General features: G+C 45.5%; 1 protein-coding gene across 2 annotated transcripts in view; it reads right to left on the reverse strand.

The window, feature by feature from the left end:
- Nucleotides 1-12,671: 12,671 nt before the first annotated feature.
- PTPRM (protein tyrosine phosphatase receptor type M) overlaps nucleotides 12,672-17,119 on the reverse strand; it is a 759,173-nt gene continuing 754,725 nt past the window's right edge. The window contains exon 31 of one of the 2 annotated variants that reach the window (XM_027088510.1): nucleotides 12,672-13,413. In XM_027088510.1, the coding sequence (XP_026944311.1) occupies nucleotides 13,360-13,413 (54 nt within the window). In that variant the 3' untranslated portion in view covers nucleotides 12,672-13,359. The remainder of the gene's footprint in view (nucleotides 13,414-17,119) is intronic. The other variant, XM_027088508.1, reaches the window with a different exon arrangement.

Consider the following 17,119-nt stretch of genomic DNA (forward strand, 5'->3'; position numbering starts at 1 on the left):
TTGTGTTAAAATATACATGACAGGGACTTCCCTGGTGGCGCAGTGGTTAAGAATCCACCTGCCAATGCAGGGGACACGGGTTTGAGCCCTGGTCCGGGAAGATCCCACATGCCACAGAGCAAATAAGCCTGTGCGCCACAACTACTGAGCCTGTATTCTAGAGCCCATGAGCCACAACTACTGAGCCCACGTGCCACAACTACTGAAACCCGCATGCCTAGAGCCCATGCTCTGCAACAAGAGAAGCCACTGCAATGAGACGCCCGTGCACTGCAACAAAGAGTAGCCCCCGCTCGCCACAACTAGAGAAAGCCCGCGCGCAGCAATGAAGACCCAACGCAGCCAAAAAGAAGGAGAAAAAAAATATGTATACACATGACAAAATTTATCATTCTAACCATTTTTTTTGTTTGGTTGGGTTTGTTTGGATGCTTGTAAACTTAGATTAAATTTTGTTTTAGAGATGTAATTGACATATAACATTGTATTCGTTTTAGGTGCACAACATAATTGTTCCACATATGTATATATTGCGAAATGATCGCCGTAAGTTTAGTTAAAATCCATCACCACACATTACAATTTTTTTTCTTGTGATGAGAACTTGGAAGATCTGCTCCCTTAACAAATTTCAAATATACAGTATTGTTAACTATAGTCCCCACATAAACTATATTTATCTTATAACTGAAAGGCTGTACCTCCTGACCCATTTCACCCACTCCCTGACCCATGGTGGTGATGGCTGCATGACGATGTGAATGTACTTAATGCCACTAAACTGTATATTTAAAAATGATTACATTTTATGCTATATATAGTTTACACCGAAAAGAAAAGATTGAGGGATAAATGATATGCACAAGGAACCAACCTTGATTTGGGGCCAGAGGAGGCAGTTGCACAAATGGAAAGAGAAACAGGAGCAGAGCTGCTGTGGACCCTGGTGTCCACCCTTCTGCACGTTACTCCCTTGGACAAAATTGGGAAACCTCTGAAAGAGCCCAACTGCCTCATTTTCCAGTTTAGGAAACTTTAAGTTAGCAAGACCATTCTCCCTTCTTCCAAACTGCCTGTCCACTACCAGTTTAATTCTGATCAACCAACTACCATCCTGGTCGAGATTCTACAAAGCAGGTTTGAGGTCTGTGGGGTGAGCCCTGGGCCCTCATGGGGCTGCAAGTCCTCTACGTTCAGAGCACCCCTGCCTCTAGCCTCCCTAGCCCCCGCTCTCCATCACCTCGAGCAAGAGGCCAGGCTAGAATATTCATCAGGCCACGGCGAGCTATGCTCCCTGACAGGCCTGATATGGGTTGACCTGTGTCCCCAGAAGATATGTTCAAGTCATAACCCCCAGGACCTGGGAATGTGATCTTATTTGGAAATAGGGCCATTGCAGATGTAAATAGTTAAGAGGACGTCATAGTGGAGTAGGGTGGGCCCTTAATCTAATCTGAGTGGTGTCCTTATAAGAGAAGAGACACACGGACACACTGGAGAAGACGGCCATGCAGTGACAGACGCAGAGACTGAAGATAATTGTAAGCCAAGGAGCCCTTGGGATGGCTGGCCACCACCAGCAGCTGGGAGAGGCAAGGAAGGATCTTCCCCCACAGGTATCAGAGGGAGCCCGGCCCTGCCGACACCTTGATTTCACACTTCTAGCTTCCAGAACACAGACAGTACTTTTCTGTTGTTTTGAGCCCCCCGAGTCTGTGGTGTTTGTTATGTCGGGTCCAGGAACCATGCCCACCTGTGCTGGGTGGGAGGGCCTCACAGGTGGGCAGACGGGTGGGCAAGTTCAGAGCTTCACTCAATCACAATCCACACTCAGGGTGTTTGTCTTATCCCAGTTATATTATTCACAATGTCTTTTTGTTATTTTTTAAAGTATATTTTATTTTATTTATTTATTTTTTCTTTTGGCTGTACCGCATGGCTTGCGGGATCTTAGTTCCCCGACCAGGGATTGACCCCACACTCTCGGCAGTGAAAGTGGCGAGCCCTAACCACTGGACTGCCAGAGAATTCCCTATAATATCTTTTTAAATTGCTTCACTTTTTTTTTTTTTTTTTTTGCGGTACGCGGGCCTCTCACTGTTGTGGCCTCTCCTGTTGTGGAGCACAGGCTCCGGATGCGCAGGCTCAGCGGACATGGCTCACGGGCCCAGCCGCTCCGCGGCATGTGGGATCTTCCCGGACCAGGGCACAAACTCGTGTCCCCTGCATCGGTAGGCGGACTCTCAACCACTGCGCCACCAGGGAAGCCCGAAATTGCTTCACTTTTTAATGTTAAATATATTATAAAAGGAAGCTGTATATCCCCACTGTACACCAATCCTAGAGAGAAAGTCTTGGTGATTGATGGAATCATATGTTTTTAGAGAGATTGGGATAATATTATAATACACTAAACTTGGGAAGTCACTGTAAATATATGGACTTAAAAGAAACACCACTGACAGTTCTGTTGGAAGAAATGTCCCAACAACAACAACGGAAATAGCATTTCTTCCAACACTGGAAGCTCATGTACACTTGTGGGCCCCAGATTTTGGTCTCTGACACTCTTCTCCAGTGGAAAGGAAAAGGCTAAATTGGGGATTGAATCCATGTTTTGGAGCAAGAATAAAAAATGTCAGTTAATATAAAATACAAAATAATGAAGTTATTCAAAGAAAGGGTGAATTTAATAGAATATGCTTCCTTCGTGTTATTTTTCATAATGGAAAGGTGTTATCTACGCTATTCGTGGATATCGTGTTTCTTTGATAAGCTCCTGTCTATTTGTCTGATGGAGATATGGAACAGCAGAAGCAGGAGGAGGCATTGAAACGGATGAATCAGCTACAGTCATTCCAGCGTAAGAAGGAATGATGCCGTTAGCAAGAGTGGACAGCAAGTGCTAAGTGAAGTCGCCATGGGGAGCTTTACTGATCTCGCCAGTTAACTAATATCCAAGCACCTGTTCCTAGATAACAAAGTAGCCAAATGTCCTTAAAAGAAGAAAGCAAATCCCACACATACTCCCTCTTCCCTCAAGGAGTCAAACCCTTGGCAACACCACTAATTATAGGGAGTTAGTAATAAGACATACGTCCAACTATGGTAAGAGACCAGACTAACACATCTCCGTGACTGCACACAAATAAACGCATACAAACCATAGAGGCCACTTTATTCCTGGAAAAGACTCCAAGTCTCAAAGTCAGCCTCGTTAAGGAAGACAGGAACCTAAATGCCCCGATAGAACAAGTGCAGCTTCCGTGCAAGAAAAAGAAACTCGCCCCAATGACCACCGGCTCAGGTTTGAATCAATTTGGTCTGTTCAACTGTGTCCTGACCAAGAATCAACAGGTCACCAGCCCAAGGCCTGGATCTCCTAGTGGGATCAAGGCAATATTCTTTGACTTTGGGGTCTGGTAAAATTTCCAACATTCTAGAAAGGTGCAAAATGTCAGTTATTGAACTGATGGAGTTATTGAAATCCTAGGACAGTGTAAAGCATGTGACATCGGTGACGTGCAATAAAAAGAGTGAGGATCAAAAAGGGAAGCAGATGAAAGCCATGGCATCAGTATCTTTGTAACCTGTTTTGGTGTAAGGGCATTAATCAGTTTTGTGGCTTTTATATTTTGTGTGTGACCATTTTGCATTTAAAGAGTCAGCATATCGAAGGGAATTAATATGTTAGACTTGGGATGCCTAAAAGTGCTGGGGTAACTTTGTAATATAGGGTTTTTATTGATTGGGAACATTTATTTTGTTGAATCTATAATATTTATTAGTTGTAAGTAATTGTAAATATTTAGGGCAAAGTTGATTGTCTAATATCTAAAAAATGTTAATTGTTTAATAAATTCCTAAGATTAATAACTGGGACGTTGCTTAAATTACAGTTAGTAGTGACTATTCCTCTCCATGCACAGATGCCCCTCTGACACTAAGAAATCCATCAGCACTGAAAGTGGAAAGCCAGTGCTTTTCTAATACATAGTGAGATACTCAGAAATATGATAAAAATAAATGTTCATCTTTGCACCAGCTACAATTATCACATGAACCATCTGTGGTCTGCATGCCGTACTTCGGGAAATAACCCCTGAGCAGGAGGTTCTGGAAGCTAGGGGGTAATAAAGAGCATTGATCTACACCTTAAATTTCTAGGCTACAAGTACCTCTTTCTGGAAGCTCCTATTAGGTACCAGAATTGGAACCTAAGTCAGAGATACAGAATATCCTTGAAACCTACTAGCTTAAAGTAACAAATATGTATTATCTCACAGTTTCCGAGGGTCAGGAATCTGGGAGCAGCTTAGGTGGGTGGTTCTGAAAAGGTCAGATTTCCTGATTAAAAAACTGGGGGAACAGGGTGTCAAATACAGAGGCGGTGAAAAGGATCTCCCCAGGAGAGAGAAAGCAAACCCACCTGTTCATCCCTGATACCATCCTAAGCCTGGGACTTCAGAGATGGTTCCTGCCCCCAGAACCTGTCTTTTGAAGGCTTGTTTCTTTGAATTTGGTGAAACGGAGGTGAGAATGGGTGTGGAGATAAATGCATTTATAGGTATGAGGTGGATCATTTATTTTTCCTGCGAAGGAGGAAATAAAGCCATTGTTGCAGTGTACATAGTTCGAGTGTAGACAGTCCTGGATTATTTGATGGGGAGTTGGAAAGGAAAGATGGACACCATAAATATACTGCGGCAATAATATGTCCATTTGCATATTTTTTTTTTCTAGCAGCTCTCAGCAGCTTGGGTATATTAAAGAAAGCAGATGGTTAGGTTTCTTTCTTTGTTTATATTTAAAGTGTGTTTCTTATAGGCAGTATGTAATTTGGTCTTGCTTTTTTAATCCAATCTGATAATCTTGGACTTTTAATTGGGGCATTCAGCCCAGTTACATTTTAATGTGATGACTGATGTAGTCAAGTTTAAATCTACCATCTTGCTCTTTGTTTTCTATTTTTCCTATCTGTCCTTTGTTCCATTTTTTCTCTTTTCCTGCCTTCTATTGGATGAATCAAGTCTTTTTTATGATTCCATTTTTATCTCCTTTGTTGTAGCCGTAACTCTTTGTTGTGGCATTTTGGTGGTTGCCGTGGGGTTTAGAATTTAATCTTTAACTTATCACTGTTTACCTCAAAGTGATATCCTACCACTTCTGCACCAGAAGAAACTTACAGCAGGATACTTCTGTTCATCCCCTCTATCTTCATGCTATTGTTGTGATACTTTTTCCTTCTACCTATGTTATAAACTACACACTACATTGTTATTACGTTTTAAAGTTAAACAGTCAATTATTTTTTAAGGATATTTAAATAACAATAAGAAAAGCCTTTTATATTTATCCAGGTACTCACTCTTTTCAGTGCTCTTCATTCCTTTGTATAGATGCAGACTTCCACCTGAGAAATAGCCTTCATTTCTTATATGCATAGATCTTCTGGTGATGAATTTTTCAACTTCTGTATATCAAAAAGTGTCTCTATTTTACCTCTGTTTTGGTAAATATTCTTGCTGGGTACAGAATTTCAGGTTGACAGTTTTTATTTCATTCAATACTTTATATTATTGCTCCACTATCTTCTGGCTTGCATTGTGTCCAAAAAAAGTCTGCTGTAATTTTTATCTTTTGCTGCACACGTTCCGCACCTGCCCCCCCCCCCGCCCCCCGCCCCCCACCCGGCTGCTTTTAAGATTTCCTGGGATTTATTCCAGGGATGCAAGGATTCTTCAACATATGCAAATTAATCATTGTGATACACCATATTAACAAATTGAAGAAGAAAAACCATATGATCATCTCAATAGATGCAGAGAAAGCTTTTGACAAAATTCAACACCGATTTATGATAAAAACTCTGCAGGAAGTGGGCACAGAGGGAACCTACCTCAACATAAGAAAGGCCATATACGACAAACCCACAGCAAACATCATCCTCAATGGTGAAAAAACTGAAACCATTTCCTCTAAGATCAAGAACAAGACAAGGATGTCCACTCTCGCCACTATTATTCAACATAGTTTTGGAAGTCCTAGCCATGGCAATCAGAGAAGAAAAAGAAATAAAAGGAATACAAATTAGAAAAGGAGAAGTAAAACTGTCACTGTTTGCAGATGACATGATACTATACATAGAGAATCCTAAAGATGCTACCAGAAAACTACTGGAGCTAAGCAGTGAATTTGGTAAAGTTGCAGGATACAAAATTAATGCACAGAAACCTCTTGCATTCCTATACACTAATGATGAAAAATCTGAAAGAGAAATTAAGGAGACACTCTCATTTACCACTGTAACAAAAAGAATAAAATACCTAGGAATAAACCTACCTAGGAGACAAAAGACCTATATGCAGAAAACTATAAGACACTGATGAAAAAATTAAAGATGATACAAACAGATGGAGAGATATACCATGTTCTTGGATTGGAAGAATTAACAATGTGACAATGACTACACTACCCAAAGCAATCTACAGATTCAATGCAATCCCTATCAAACCACCAATGGCATTTTTTACAGAACTAGAACAAAAAATCTTAAAATTTGTATGGAGACACAAAAGACCCCAAATAGCCAAAGCAGTCTTGAGGGACAAAAAAGGAGCTGGAGGAATCAGACTCCCTGACTTCAGACTATACTACAAAGCTACAGTAATCCAGACAGTATGGTACTGGCACAAAAACAGAAATATAGATCAATGGAACAGGATAGAAAGCACAGAGATAAACCCATGCACCTATGGTCAACTAATCTATGTCAAAGGAGGCAAGGATATACAATGGAGAAAACACAGTCTCTTCAATATGTGGTTCTGGGAAAACTGGACAGATACCTGTAAAAGAATGAAATTAGAATACTCCCTAACACCATACACAAAAATAAACTCAAAATGGATTCTCCTGTAAGACCGGACACTATAAAATATAAGACCGGACACTACAAAACTCTTAGAGGAAGAACATTCTTTGACATAAATCACAGCAAGATCTTTTTTGATCCACCTCCTAGAGTAATAGAAATAAAAACAAAAATAAACAAATGGGACCTAATGAAACTTCAAAGCTTTTGCACAGCAAAGGAAACCATAAATACGACGAAAAGACAACCCTCAGAATGGGAGAAAATATTTGCAAACGAATCAATGGACAAAGGATTAATCTCCAAAATATACAAGCAGCTAATGCAGCTCAATATCAAAAAAACAAACAACCCAGTCCCAAAATGGGTAGAAGACCTAAATAGACATCTCTCCAAAGAAGACATACACATGGCCAAGAAGCACATGAAAAGCTGCTCAACATCACTAATTATTAGAGAAATGCAAATCAAAACTACAATGAGGTATCACCTCACACCAGTTAAAATGGGCATCATCAGAAAATCTACAAACAACAAATGCTGGAGAGGGTGTGGAGAAAACGGAACCCTCTTGCACTGTTGGTGGGAATGTAAATTGACACAGCCACTATGGAGAACAGTATGGAGGTTCCTTAAAAAACTAAAAATAGAATTACCATATGACCCAGCAATCCCACTACTGGGCACATACCCAGAGAAAACCATAATTCAACAAGAGTCATGCACCCCAATGTTCATTGCAGCACTATTTACAATAGCCAGGTCATGCAAGCAACCTAAATGTCCATCGACAGACAAATGGATAAAGAAGATGTGGTATATATATATACAATGGAATATTACTGAGCCACAAAAAGGAACGAAATTGGGTCATTTGTAGAGACATGGATGGATCTAGACACTGTCATATAGAGTGAAGTAAGTCAGAAAGAGAAAAACAAATATCATATATTAACGCATATATGTGGAACCTAGAGAAAAGGTACAGATGAACCAGTTTGCAGGGCAGAAACAGAGACACAGATATAGAGAACAAACGTATGGACACCAAGGGGGGAAGTGGCGGGGTGGGGTGGTGGTATGATGAATTGGGAGATTGGGATTGACATATATACACTAATATGTATTAAATGGATAACTAATAAGAACCTGCTGTATCAAAAAGTAAATAAAATTCTAAAATTCAAAAAAAAAAGAAAAAAATGGTCATATGTGATATGTAAACAAATAAACAAACAAAGATTTTCTCTTTGTCATTGGCTTTAAACATTTTGATTATGATGTACATTGGTGTAGCTTTCTTCATGTTTCTGGTGTTTGAAGTTTATTAGGCTTCTTGAATCTGTGGGTTTACAATTTCCATCAAGTTTGGAAAATTTTGCCATTACTTCTGCCTCCCTTTTTCCCCCACTTTGGGGCGACATCAGCAGTTCACTGATACTTTGATCATTTTTGTTCAGTCTTTTCTGTGTGTTTTATTTTGAATGATTTCTACTGATGTCTTACGTTCACTATTTTTTTCTTCTGCAGTCGAATTTGCTGTGAACCCCCTTTACAACATTTTTTAAAATCTCAGGCTTTGTAGTTTTCATCTCTTGAAGTTCTACTTGGATTTTAAAAAATATCCTCCATATTTTTGCTTAAATATGCTAAATCTTTTCTCTGGCTTCTTGGTCATCTGGAATAATGTTATAAAATAACTGTTTCAATGTATTTGTCTACTAATTCTCTCATCCATATTATATCTGGGTTAGTTTCACTTGATTGTTTTTTCTCCTCTTTTCTTGTGTGTCGTATTTCTCTGCTTCTTTGTGTGCCTGGTAATTTTGGATTGCATGCCAGACACTGTCAAATTTACTTTCTTGGGTGCGGGATATTTTTGTATCCCTATATTCTTGAGTTTTGTTCTGTGGTGCAGTTAAGCTACTTGGAAACAGTTTGATCCTTTTGGTTATTGCTTCGCTAGGCAGGACTACAGCTGTGTTTAGTCTAGAGCTAATTTCCCCACTTGCTGAGGCCAAAGCTTTCTGGCTTCTCTATCCAATGGGAATAGGAGCTATACAGCTCCGTGTGAACTCTGAGTATTCTTCCTTCCAATCTTTTCGAGTCGTTCTTTCTTTGGCCTCAAGTCCTTTCCATGTTTATCCTGATCAGTACTGAACTGAAGACTTGATTGGGACAGTGCAGATGTTCAGAATTCCTTCTCTATGCATCATCTCATCTCTGCTGCTCTGCCCTGCAAACTCTAACCACCCTGGCTTTTTTGAACTCTCACTTCAAATAAGGGAATTCTCCTTTCAAATAAGGGAGACCACTGGGTTACACCTGGATTCCCCCTTCCTGTACCCATTATCTGGAAATTCTTTCAAGGCTGTTAGCTGGGGGATCCTAGGGTTCATCTAACTTGTTTCCTGTTCCCTTCATTATTTGATGTCCAGTGTCTTGAGAACCACCTTAAAAAATATTTTTTCCCCCAATTTTTTATTTGTTTCAATTAGGAGGGTAAATCTGGTCTTTGATACTCTAACTTGTCTGGGATTGGAAGTCCTGGATGGAGTTCTCTAAATCTGACCATTTGTAGGATAGATATGATGGAACTATAAGGAGTCAAGGGCACTGAGGGTGCTGGTAAATCTGGATGAAGTGATGCATCACAGGGCTTAGGTTGTTCTGGGAAAGGAGGTAAGAAGGGGAGGCTCGCCCAGAGGATGGTCTGGAGAGCTTCATAAATTCAAAGAACAAGGATGGCAGGGATATGGCAAAGAGGAAGCTAGCAGCTGAAGAGACTGGGGTCAGAATTTGGCAAGTTGAAGATTTCAGAGGTGAGGCCATTCCAGGTGACCAGCTGCAGGCTGTGGCCATCCATCAGCTTGAGTGGAGTATGAAGGGCAGCTGTTGAAACTGAGGAAGCATCTACTTGGGGGAGGTCCAGAGGGGCCATTTCCTCGGGAGGTGGGGGGAAGAGAGCCTCATGGTAATCAAGGCTATGGGGTAAGTTCCTTTACATATCAATAAAGGTTCCTTAGAGCACAGTAAAAGTGACTAGAGGTAATGTCAGCAGAGGAAGCTGGTAGGAAAAAAGTACAGCAGGACGGAATGGACAGCACATGACAGGAGTGACCTTGACTGACAGGCTTAGCATCCAGGGATAAGATTTACTGTGTCCAGCTGACCAGCCCACAGAAGAAGAGGTCCAGCTGGGGTGGGGGTCCGGGTGGGATGGCAGGTGGCAGCCGGCCTCCAGATGGCCTCAAGGATTCTCACATCCTGGGATTTGTGCCCCAGTGTATCCCCTCCCACACAGAATAAGGCAGACTTCTGTGACCAATAGGATGTGGTGGAAATGACAGGGCATGACTTCCAAGGCCAAGTCATAAAAGACCTCTGCCTTGCTTCCTGGGTCACTGGGAGAAGCCGCCATCATGCTGCAAGGACACTTGGGCAGCTTGTGAAGAAGCCCATGCGGAGAGGACTGAAGCCTCCTGCCAATGACCAGCCCCGACTTGCCAGGTGTGTGTGAGCCACCTTGGAAGTGGATCTCCCTGCTCCCGTCAAGCTCTCAGATGACCACAGCCCTGACCCAACACTTGGACAGTCTCTGCATGAGTGATCTTAGAGGCAGAACCATCCAGCAAAGACACTCCTGAATTTCTGACCCATGGAAACTGCAAGAGATAATCAATGTTTATTGGTTATTTAGTATTTGAATCTTGGGGCAATTGTTATTCAGCAGTAGGTAACTGATGCTGATTTTGGTACCCAGAACTGGGATGTCTTAACAAAACCTAAACATATAGGCGTGAGTTTGCATCCACACAGTGAGCAGCTGGTGGACAGCTCATGCTCAGTGCTGGTCACTGCTGGGTCGCCTGGTTGGCTTGGGGTAGCAGCTGGGCCTTCTGAGAGCACTGGGCACAGGATGACCCCTGGGGCCCACCTACCTGAAAACACACAGAGAATGGAATCTGGGAAATGCAGTCCAGTGAGGCCAAGTTGACACATTACAGACACCACAGCACCTGAACTGAAAGCTGTCACAAGGCTGTCCTTGAGCACGACCGTGTCAGGAAGTCAGGGGGGCTTTCACAGCCATCACAGGACACAACAGTGAGGGGAACCCTGGGCACAGAGAGGTCGGCCTCTTTTGTTTGCAAAGGGCAGAGACCTTTGCTGTGTCTGGAAGGTGATGGAATCCCGACCTGCAGGAAGGCCTCATGGGAGATGAGAAACAGCCACCAGATGTTCCTGCTCTCCTATCACTATTTCTGCTAAGAGCTGAAACCGAGGGAAAGGAAGGTAAAAATCCTAGAGATTCACAAGTCTGGAGGAAACCATTGCTCCCACGTGAGATGGGGTTTGATCCTGTAGGGGTGGCTGTGAGCTGCATCTGCACACTCAGTCTCAGGTGGCTTCAGGCCCTGCTGAACCGGCTTTTTCTTTCACCCGAGGAGTGAAGACCACCATGACTTTGTCCAAGAGGACTGAGGGTGCCACTTCCCTCACGGCCCTGCCTGTACATAAAGTGTGCGGCCGGCCACAGGCATCCGTCCCCATTCCTGTACCCCGGGGAGGTAGACAGCAAGCGCTTTTTATCTTTTAGGAGCTCGTCCAAGAGAGTGGGGTGGGGATGCTGAGAGGCCACTGTCCACGGCGACCTGGGCAGTGAGGGGCTTGGTCTAGACTCACTGGGCTGCGGCCAGCTCCTCCCGAGCGCGTGGATCGTGTAGTCAGAGTGCAGCAGAGCAGGGAAGGCCTTGGATGCAGGGTCAGCCTCGGTCCCCTTGATGGACAACCTTTGATCTTGTCGTTCTTACTCGCTGAGATCCCCAGAGCGGGTGATGGGCCGTCTCCTGTCTCAGGACGAGGGGCACTTCCTATCCCGAGTGTCATAAGAAGGATGTGGTGCTGGGGCCACTGCCCCTACCTCCCCCCAGGCCCTGGAGGCACCTGGCACTGACGAGCCTGGGTGACGTTGGACAGGTTATTTAATCTTTTGTCTCCAGCTGTCCGATGGCTCGATGGCTCCATACTGTCCCCGATCACACTGCTGGGTTGGGGAGGAGACTCTGCTGCCACTTGGGAAAGCGCCTGCAGTTTCCAGCACAGAATGGGCGTTCACCAAAGGTCCGTCCCCACCATCTACTGGCCATCACTTCACACAGCCTGGCGCTCAGTTTAAACTCAGTGTTCGTCCTCGGCCCGGCTTCCTCCTTCTTCAGAGGCCAGGAAAGCCCTCGGGCTGCGGTCTTTCCCTCCTACAGGAAACGTCTTGTCCAGCTTGGTGTCCTGCTCAGATGCACCCTGATTGTGGGACCCTCTAAAGAGCGTTCTCTCAGCAAGTTTCAGGTTTGAATGAGGCTTGGAGAGGACAGACATGACCCCCAGGCCACTGAGATCAAACAGAGAAAGGCACAGGCTGCTCCTGGTCAGAAAGTCGCCGCCCTGGCGTCTGGCCCAGAGCTCCCTGGAACGGCCTGCCCGCCGGTCAGAGTTCACCGGCTGTAGCTTCTGGGCCTTGTGCACCCGGGGAGGCTCCCAGGATGGGCCTCGATCTCTCACTGACCAAAGTTCTCTCTCCAGAGTCCCAACTCTACCTGCTCCAGGCCAGCAGACCCGGGCACGATCTCTCTGCCAGAGGCCCAGAGTGACCGGAGCTGCCCCCGCCGGGGCGCCAGGACAGTAGGCAGACACCACACTGGTCATGGGTCTTTATTTATTGAGTTGAGAATTCACACAAGGTAGCATCATACAGTAGTAAGTCATTTCCAGGGCTGGATAAAAATGATTGTCACTCACCGTGCTTCACGAAAATTTTTTTAATGAATAAATAATTTGATGAAATCAAAAATATTTACAATATAAACACATGGCAAAGCTTCAGGTCTGTGAATCTGATCATCGATCTCCGCCTTTCTGAACTGAACGCCTCCCAAGCTTTTCCCTTGGGAACAATACAAATCTGATAGAAGCAACAGCTCATACATCTCTTTGTTCGTTATATGTTTATCTGTTAGTCTTGGAAAGCTACATATATTATGCGACATGTTAAAATACAGATTTTAACTAAAATAATATATTATCATAATGCCAGGTAGCATTCTCCACAGAACAAAAATGTACACTCAGTTGTAACAATAACAAAGGTTCACGGGCCACAAAATAATACCCCAAAGGTACAAATTCCTTCATAAGAATATAATTGTGCTCTTGAGTTTACCAGCTGTCCATGCTGCTCTACGGAGCTGGTGCCTAGGAGGACAGGGTTGGACCACTGGGTGCTGACGGTAGTTTTCCGTCCGGCAACAGCAGTACTGGGAATCGGGCAGGGCGAGCAGTTTTATAAACACTTTCTTGGGCTCTTCAAAAGAGCCAGTTAGGCAAAGCAAAATAAGCATATGGAGAAGTCTTCATCTCATCGGCACAAACACCATGGCACGTCCTGGCTTTGCAGGATGAAAGGTTTGTGTGCAGGGCTGTGTACGCCGTCAGCCAGCATTCAAGTATTCTAGGGCTACCTCATAGCAGAACTTGTACTGATCCTGGAACACAGAAGGGACAAAATGTCAGCGTGGCCATAGCGGGATGCAGTTTCTCTGAAAGCAATGATGCCAGATTAGGGTTTTAACTGGAAGCAAGCAAACTGAGAAGGATGTGAATCAGAAGCGAACTGGGAAGTCATGGTCCTGAACCACACACACATTCGTCGTTTGTAGATGTTTCCCACAAGGCCGATGAAAGAGGTATTTTGATATCTATGCTCATTAGAATTCCTGGAAAGTTCTAGACAACTGCAACACATATCTCTGTTTGTCCACACGTATGTGTTCACCTGTTACGTCAACATCCTGAGTACAAATTATTGGAAAGCCAAGAGGTGGAAGGAAAGATAATGAGGGCTGGGGACATGCCTTCATGATTTGCTCAGCAAATAAATGCGGCTTCACTCCTGGACCGGCTTTACCTCTGACTGTCAGTCAGCAGCATTTCCTCCGTTTTATGAGAGTTTATTAAGCACCTCTTAAGTACCGAGTGGCTTGACCTGTCCCTGACTCTGAGAAGTCCATGTCCAACAAGGAGGATGAGACGGGCACCCAATGGCACTCACGAGGCAGAGCTGAGCAGGGCCCACGAATGCTCCCCAACACTCCATGCAGTGGAGGAGGGAGCTGAGCTTCTTAAGGAAGATGTGCAGGGGGTGGCAGGTAATGGGGGAGCCTGAGGATGAGCACGTGAGCGGGGGGGGGCGGTGGTTATGTGTCCTGTTTGCCCGGGACAGTCCCACTTGATGCCTGGTGTCCTGGCGTCATCGTGACTTGTAGGCCCTTTCACTCTCAAGAGTGTCCCGGTTTGAATGATAAGTACGTGGTCCTCCTAGCAAGCATCCCAGGTGGAGGCGACAGGATAAGGAAAGGCACAGAGTGGGGACGTCTGATGCCCTCTGGGGGCCACATACCAGTTCTTAAGCGGGCAGCGAGCTCATTTCTCTTGAGCACAGAATTCTCAGATCCTGGACCACGGCCTGAGCAAGCCCCATGTGAGGTCCTGGCCCAGGTGGGGTTTCAGGTGGGAGGGGAGGGCCTTCGGCACCTGTGTTTCTGCCATGAGCTGACCGATGCTCACCTGGGTGTGGCCTCTGGACCGAGCAGAGGGACACGGGGGTTGAGGACGCCTCCATCTGCCCCCTGGCAGCAGCCCAGTCACTCAGCAACTGGCAGGCCCCCCTCCCCCTCAGTCGGAGGGAGGCTTTCACCAGCCGTGTGGTCAGGACCACTGTCTCACATCCAATATGATGGCCACGACCAAGGAAATGCACCTCTTACTTTGGGGTTTGCCAGATTAATTAAAAAAAGGAATTTCCTTTTTTTTTGATATGGGCCTAATTAGTCATCGCAATTTTCTTTCTCCACCTACATTTTGTTCTCTAAATGCCCCTCTAAACCAACCTATTTATTTGAAGACAAGGGCCATGGTCTCTCCCTCCGTGGATAATATACCATCCTTAGCAAAGAGCCTGGCACACAGCTGGGGGTCAAACACTGGTTGTGTATGTAAATGGTGACCAAAAAAATGGGTTTAGCAGCTTTTGAGTCAACCCATTTAACATGTAAGGCTAGAGACTGGGGAATTCAAGATATAGCCTCAGCCCTCAGGCTCCTACAATCTAGAGGCGAAGACAAAGTAAACAGATCATTCAACACACCGAAGGCGCCACGAAACTGAACATCAATGTCATTAACACCCGCCAGCCTAAAATACAAAAGACAGACAAAATCAAGCGCTGGTGGGGTTGTGGAGAAACTGGAACCCTCCTACACTGCTGGCAGGACTGTAACATGGTGCAGCCCCATTGGACGACCATCTGGTGGTCCCTCCAAAGGGTCACCCTATGACCCAGTGATTCCACTCCTAGGAGCACACCTAAGGGCACTAAAAATATGTGACACTAAAACTTTCTGATTCACATTCCAGGATTTATTATTTCAGGGTTTGATACTTTCATTTTCAGAATATCTAAAAGAGATCATTTGAATTTCAAAATTCTTATGCTGTCAGCTCACTGGGCTGACGCTGGCTATGGAGTGCTCCAATCACTTCACTGTTTTTGTGAATCACACAGACAATTCTTTTTTTTTTTTTCATGGAAAACTAAGAGATCAATTCCTTCTTGCAATTAGTTTCAGCGCCGACGATGAACCATCCTCTTAACACAGAAAAATGCACTTAGAGGGCCATGTGGCTGCCGGTCTCAGGTCACAACGCAGGTGCGGAAACCAGGAAACCAGGGGTGAATCCCTTGGGTTCATCCTGAGGGATGGCTGTGGTAGGGGCGTCACTGAAAGTACCCGGTCATAGGCATGACTATGGTTTTCAAAATGAATTCTTTCTCTCATTTTATCCCTCCTAAGCAAGCTGCTAGCCCCCATGGACTCTGTGATGACTGGTTTCTGAACCAGAAAAATAAGGGGAACGAGCAGAAAGGCCATGAATTGCTGCGTCTCTTCCCTCAAGCACCTCGAGAAATGCCTGAAATCTTCCCACACTGCAAACGGATTACACTTGATCACCAGGTATAGGCCCGTCTTTGGTGGTTTCCTCTCTCAGCTTCCTTGCTTTTGAACAGTATAATTAAGCCCCACGAGCTAGCTCTGTGCTTCAGGGAAAAAAGAACTTTTATGCCTTGGTCCCAGAATCTCCCGATTTGGGTGACATTATCTTTGTGCTGGACCATAACCAGGGCAACAAGCTACTCCTCTTGGAGACCCCTGACTTCACCTTCACTCCAGACCCACCTCTTGTTTCCACAAAAGGGGAGAAAGTGAAGTTTGAAAGGGCACCCAAAGTGAGGTCACGCTTTAAAGGTCCCTGCTCTCGGAGGGGTGGCACGAGGCCACGGTGTCAGTGGGCGGCTGCAGAGGGCTCCCCTGAAGGGCTGGACGGCGCCTTTGTCAGCACGGCAGCCTGTGTCTGCAGAATGGGGCCCTACGGTCAGTCTGTCACTTCAAATACCCCATGTCGCCTAAGAAGATTCAAAGAGAAGAGTCTGCATGGCTCACCTGGGGCAAAGTTTCCCTCCCGCGCACACCTGCTTTTTGAAACTAGTACCAGCTTCAGTTTCGGCTGGATCCTTGCTGACAAATCCTTCAGTCTGGAAAAAAATCCTTCTGACTGACGCGCCTGTCAGGAGGGGAAGTGGTCCCCTTGTGCCAATAATCCTGGGTGGGACCGTTTGGTTCAACGTTCCCAGCGGGTCACACTGGGTGACCAACCATTGTGCCCAGGAGACACCTGGGAGGCAGCTGACGATGGGTGGGTGGGTCACTACCCTCATTATAGCTCTGAAAGAGTCTGAAGCACCTCCTCCCTCAAAGCCCATGAACAGTCCGTGCAGCTGCTTCCCTATGCAGACCTGTTAGCCTGCAGCCGCCGCCTTCTGGGTCCCAGGGAGCAACTCAGGGTGACGCGGGTCCAGGTACAGAGAAGAAAAGTCCGCTCGCCCAGCAAATGTTTACTGGGCCCTCCTTGGAGCCAGGAGCTCAGCTGGGGCTGGGGGGGCGGGGGTGGGCTCCGCCTCCGGGGGATCAGAGTCTGGGGTGGGCGGGGGCACAGGGCATTCACACAGACTCCTCAGGAGCAGGGAGTGTGACCGCAGGTCAGTGGGCTCAGGGCTGCGAGCCTGGGGGGATGCGTGGCAGGGCCTGGCCCCGGGGGACGTGGATGCCACCAGTGTCCCAGAGACGGGCCACA

This window comes from Aethalodelphis obliquidens, unplaced genomic scaffold (genome assembly GCF_003676395.1).
Source record: "Aethalodelphis obliquidens isolate GAN/ISIS:26980383/991018 unplaced genomic scaffold, ASM367639v1 scaffold63, whole genome shotgun sequence".
Taxonomy (NCBI): Eukaryota; Metazoa; Chordata; class Mammalia; order Artiodactyla; family Delphinidae; genus Aethalodelphis; species Aethalodelphis obliquidens.